This window comes from Tupaia chinensis, unplaced genomic scaffold, assembly GCF_000334495.1.
Source record: "Tupaia chinensis unplaced genomic scaffold, TupChi_1.0 Scaffold144150_1, whole genome shotgun sequence".
Lineage (NCBI taxonomy): Eukaryota > Metazoa > Chordata > Mammalia > Scandentia > Tupaiidae > Tupaia > Tupaia belangeri.
This window is the reverse complement of record NW_006204006.1, coordinates 1,772,307-1,777,926: the sequence shown is the minus strand read 5'-3', so window position 1 is coordinate 1,777,926 and position 5,620 is coordinate 1,772,307. Positions and strand designations below refer to the sequence as shown.

Below are 5,620 nucleotides of genomic sequence, written 5' to 3'. Positions count from 1 at the left end.
CTTGATGAGCTATGGGAGGTGCCCAGAGATGTGGTCACACATCAGTCTGGTGAATCTGGGAGCAAGCCCACCACCCCTTCCCTGAGATTCCATTCCCAAGAGCTGACTTGCTGCAGCTGCCCATAGTTGGCATCACCAAAGGCCCACCTGGCCCAGATCCCCAGACTCTGCCAAACAACTGCCACTGCTCAGGTGAAGATGGTGATGACACAGCAGTCATTGTCTCCCATCAGCCATGGTGGTCTAGATGGAGCAGCAGAAACACCAAGTTCACAAACCAGTCTTGGGACTTGGCAGAGATGCCGGTACCCCCAGTGAGGCCAGAAGGCTCAAGGGGAGCCTGAGGTGGGGAGTTGAGCCTCAGGAAAGGATGCTGGCAGGGAGGCTCTGGCTTTTCAAGGCAGCTGAGAGGTGGTGGGATCCCTAAAGTGAGCAAGATGCTGGGAAAAATGGAGTGAGAGGGAAACAGCAGGTCCCAGGGTGGCAAGAAGGAGGAGGCAGCATCAGGGAAACCACAGACCAGCCTTAAGGAAGGAAGAATTCTGAGGAGCAGAGAGGAGTCTGCCATCAGGCTCAGCCAGGCAAACAGAAGTGATAAGAGGCAGAAGATGGCAAGAAGGACCAAGGTGAGGCAGGACCTCTAGAAGCGGAATCTAAGCAGCATTTCTGCCTGCACTTAAGAGAGAAGAAATCCCAGGCCTGTTTATATGCCAAAGGGAAGAGGCAAATCAAGAAGAGGTTACAGACCCTCAGGAGGAAGGGGACTGACTTGGAGGCGGGACGGACACCTAGCCTGGCCCAGGCAGAAGAGGAGATCTGGGTGCCACTGCAAGTGGAGCCTGGACAGTGGGTAAGGGACTCCACAGACATAAACACCACCTGGATACCCGCGGCCACGAGTGACAGAGAGCAGAAGGAAGGGGAAGGACAAAGGGATTCAGAAACGAAGTCTACGAGGGTATATTTCAACACAGGCCCACAGGGATCACATTTCCATTTGGCATGTTTATTCCAGATCTGTTTCTTATGTACAGGGGTGGAACAGTGTATCCAATGCACTTGTTAACATCAGCAGCGGGAGCGTGTGATTGCATAACAGTCTAACTCTCCTTGAAAACTGACGTTCAGCATGCATCCTGGTATACACAGTGAATCATTCTCGAATGCCAGTTAACTGGCCTCCTTGAAATCACTCGACAAAACCCTTGCCTCTTGTTTTGATTTTGCATTTTCTAGGCAATATTTCCCCGTGCTCTTTAAAAGTAGAAGCATGAGGTGTTAAGGGCTGAAATACAAGTATTTATACACAATGTGATAAGAAGTGTTTCATGATACATAAATTAATACAGCACATGTGTAGAAAACAAATAAAATTACAGTGAATAAATAAACTAGCAGCTTCATATATCAAGTCATACATGGCATATAAAAAGTAGTCCCTGCATATATACATATACGAATATATAAATGTATGTGTGCTCCAGAGTATAAATACGCTATATACTTAAATATTGTGTGTGTGTGTTTTCAGTTTTGTAAGTTAAAATACTGGTGGCAGTTGGGGTCCCCTCTGATCTCCGGAGACCCTGGGATCCTCTTCCCACTCCAAGGATAGACGCACCAACAGAGGCCTGCCTCTCCGTCCAGGGATGTCTCACACTGAAAAGACAGGACCAAGGTCAGTCACAGCAGCTGAGAGGCTGACAGGGAGGGGACCCAGTCTGAGCTGAGCCACCAACTATCCATGACACGGGAAACACCACCGCTCCTGGTTGTCATCATACAATGCAGACAGTGGCAAGGGACACACACAACACGACGTACACATGTGATGAAAGGAATTCTGCTCTGCATAGCTGTCTGCCTCCTGTCCTCACCATCCAAGGAGTTCAGCTCAGTGGAAACATGTTTGTGTAATTCACTGTTCCTCATCTACGCCGTCCCTAGGCTTCAGTTTCCCCTCCTGTTAACTCACAGAATCTGTGCCTTACTGAGATCTTAGACTCCTCAGAATTAAATCTGGTTTGTTTGGTTGGTCTCATTTATTTGGGGGCAAGTCACAAAAATGCTATTGTGTTTTATTGCACTTTGTTACCTTTGGGAGCAAGAAAAAGAAAAGAAAAGAAAGAAGAGAAGAAGAGAAGAGAAGAGAAGAGAAGAGAAGAGAAGAGAAGAGAAGAGAAGAGAAGAGAAGAGAAAAGAGATGTCCAGATGTCCAGACACTTGCTTTTCTAAGCAAGATAGGAAAGCTCCTAAGTTGAACTTGCTCCCTCTCTTATGGCAGGTAAAAAAAAGGAGACCCCATGCACTGGAAGCTTCTGTAAGCGCTCTGCCTCCCTTGGCTTCCTACGTGATGGAGGGAGCCCTGGCCTATGTGGGTTTCCCTCCACTGGCCGTGAAATCCTGAGCAGCTTGGCCACCCTGGACTAACTGCTCCTGGCACCCCATGGGTAGATCTTGCTTGATTCAGCCAGTTGTGGCACACATTTGGGACTGGGTTTTTGTTGCCAAAGGGGCAGCAGTTGTTCCCCTAAAAACATATACCAACGTGGCCCCCTACCTGTTTGCTGTGATAAAATCCATTCTTGTTGCAGTTTGGCAGATAAAACTTGTAGATGTCCTCTCCAGCCTTCTGCTGTGCGGTGGCAAGCCTCTCCAGCACTCTGTAGAGTTCCCGTTGGCAGGGCTCCTGGAAGACAACTTGATCTTAGGGCACAGGACAAGGGACCGTGGAAGCCCAGCCCAGACGGCAGCTGAGGGACAAGCATGTGTGTGGGCTGGGAGGACAGGAACAGGATGGCCCCCAAACTGGTGTGGGATCCTGGCCCTGGGAGCACGTGGGCCTGATTTTTCCATCTCTGATGGCAAGGGTGAGTCTCTGCCTTGAGTTGTTGCAAAAAGGACAAGGAACACCATTCTCTCGACTCACTGAACTTTTTCTAACCCCTAGGCAGGTACAGCCCCAGGCCAGAGCCTCACAGAGGCCACAACACTCCAACTCCGCCTGCTACCTACGGAGTAAAACTGGCAGCAGCCTGCTGGCTGGACGGAGAATGGGTACAGTTCTCCAAAGGCAGAATTGAGAGGCAGAGATTTCTTGATTTTATGCAACTCTCCTCCACAATCTATAAGGTTATCTCACATAAGCCAGAAGGAGTGCCGATTAGGCATTACTGTGGAAACCTGAGATGAGAACCATTTGTCAGCATTTACAGATGAAATTCTGACATGTCCAGAGACAGTTTGACCCTCCCTTTTCTGGCTGCAGGTTAGGAACTGACTTTTTAATCAAAGCAACTCAAATTGATCCAACTTTTATTCTCTGTCGCCCTCTAGTGGCAGAAATAAAGCCAGCCGTTCATAAAGACGGGATGAGAAGTTCATGTCAGAGTTGCATTTGGGAAAATGAAAAGGTGCTGGGGATAGATGATGGTGATGGCTACAAAACAATGTGAATGCCCTTAATGCCACAGGAACCTACCTTTACAAGTGGTTAAAATGGTGAACGTTACGCTATGGATATTTTACCACAGCTTTTTAAAGGGGACAGAAGAGAGGATGCTGACAGTAGTCAGGCCCCGTGCTAAGCTTTAGAATAGCGTGACTTGGTGAGATTGGGAAGGAGCTCAGAGACATGAAGTAACCATCTAAAGGCACACAGCAAAAACCGTGTCCAGAAAGTCCTACGTGAACAGCTTGACAAAGCTAAGCTGAGGAATGCCCACTAGGCTTGGGGAGGACGAATGGTTCTTTCCAGGGTGCCAGCACCAGAAAGGAGGGTGTGCGGCCTCCCCGTGAGGCTGGAGTCTTGGACAGGGCGTGTCCCCATTCCTGCAGGGCCTCACCTTCCACTTCTTGGTATCGGAGACCTGGCGAGCCCGCATGCTCTCGTAGGTGCTGATGGCATTCCAGAGGATGGGACGGTCCTCACCAGAGGGAGCCATGAGGTGGAAATTCTCCAGGAGCTGCTCCTCCGTCATCTCTGCACTCTCCGGGGGCACATTCTCCGTGGTGGCAGGGACCTTCGCCTCTGAGAAGGGAACACCACAGACCCGTGAACCCATGGGAAACAGCTGCACTTGACCCCCTGAGATCACTTCCTTTCCTCAAAGCCAGGCCCCAGCATAAGGATGGTTGCATTAACTTGGATTTTCTGCTGAGTTCCCTATTTCTGGGGAAATGATGACCCCATAGCAGAACTAATTCTGCTTTGAGAAGACAGGAGGCATCAGGGTCTGGCAAGGGAGCCCCGTATTTTTGCTTCTGAAGTGCCAGGGAACGAGAGCAACTGCTGAGGCTGGAGACAACCATGAAGAGGCCACACATGAGGGTCAACCCCTGATCCCACTGGTGGGGAGCAGTAGAACCTCAGTTTCCCACCTGTTCCCTTGGGATTTAGAAATAACCTGTGAGCAAGCAGCAGAGTTCCTTCAGAAGTGAGGTTTAAAAGCACGCTCTCCTGTTTTCCAGGGGCCCTGCCTTCCCACAAACTAAGTGACTTCTCTGCAACCCCGGGAGAGACAAAGCAGTCACCAGGCATCATGCATACTGCCCAGGGCAGCATGGACGGAATCGCAGAGAACTGGCTCTCAGGGAGCTCTGTGGTAATCCATCCCTTTAAGGAGCACAGAGTCGACTCCCTGCATTTACTCCGAAGCGCAGAGAATCCGCAGGAAGATGGTGTTCCCGTCTTGGGAGGGCCACGTGCTCCCACACAGATTCCTATCAGCCTGTGGAGCCAGGAGATTCCTCCAAGAATCACACAGGACGTGCAGCCAGCCCAGATAGGGAGATAGGAGCTGGAGTAGAGGAAGAGGCATTTCCTCTGCGTCCCACTACAAACAAATGGCTGCCTAAATCCAGGAAAGAACCTGATTGTCAAGTTCCTAAGGGACAACCTACACATCAAACATTGTTTGTCTATGGCCATGAATGGAAGTGAGGTTTTCAGCCTAAACTCTCACATTATGTTCTGTAAACATCTGGGTAGCACATACTGTATCCACAGGACATATATTACAAAGGACATTCCAAACACCTCCTGGGAGGCCAGCAGGAGGGATTCCCTTCTTAGGCCTTCCAGGAAGTCCCAGCTATTGAGCAGGGGAAGGGCTGGAGGACAGTGGGTGGCACCTCCACTGCTGATGGGGCAGCCCACAACTCCTGCCCCCCACTGCACTCTCACTGTTCCAGTCTCTGGAGGGCGCCCGACTTGGGTTTGCTCCCTAAGTCTCCACTAATGTGTGTAACCTCGGGTCTTGCCTTCCGCTGGAGTGCAGTCTGCCAGGACGCTGACCCTCAAGCACCCCAAACGCTGTGGGCTTTGCGCAAGCCCCTGCCAAGCTGCAGGCTTGCTCATCTGTCCCAGGGGAGGGGACCCGCGGGATGGGTGCTGTCCTACCTGCAGCCTCAGCGCTGGGCGCTACCCCAGCAGGTGTGTCGGGCTCTGGTACGCAGGCGCCCTGGCCACGGGTGAGTGCATGCAGGGGGCGCGGCTCCCCTGGCAGCGCGCGGCAGCTGAGTCCTCGAGCGCAACGCGCAGTGGCCACGCCACACGCTGAGCCCAGAGGCAGGGCGCACGTCGGGCAGCAGCCGCAGCCCGCCGGGGGGGCGGCCTCTC

At 51.6% G+C, this 5,620-nt stretch overlaps 1 protein-coding gene across 1 annotated transcript in view; it reads right to left on the bottom strand.

Annotated features, from left to right (window-relative positions):
* Positions 1-985: 985 nt before the first annotated feature.
* Positions 986-5,620, bottom strand: part of IGFBP1 (insulin like growth factor binding protein 1) — a 5,083-nt gene continuing 448 nt past the window's right edge. Inside the window, exons 2-5 of the mRNA XM_006166039.3 lie at positions 5,402-5,615; positions 3,846-4,030; positions 2,561-2,689; positions 986-1,659 (exon numbers count right to left, since the gene is read on the bottom strand). Coding sequence (XP_006166101.1) covers positions 1,528-1,659; positions 2,561-2,689; positions 3,846-4,030; positions 5,402-5,615 — 660 coding nt within the window. The 3' untranslated portion in view covers positions 986-1,527. The remainder of the gene's footprint in view (positions 1,660-2,560; positions 2,690-3,845; positions 4,031-5,401; positions 5,616-5,620) is intronic.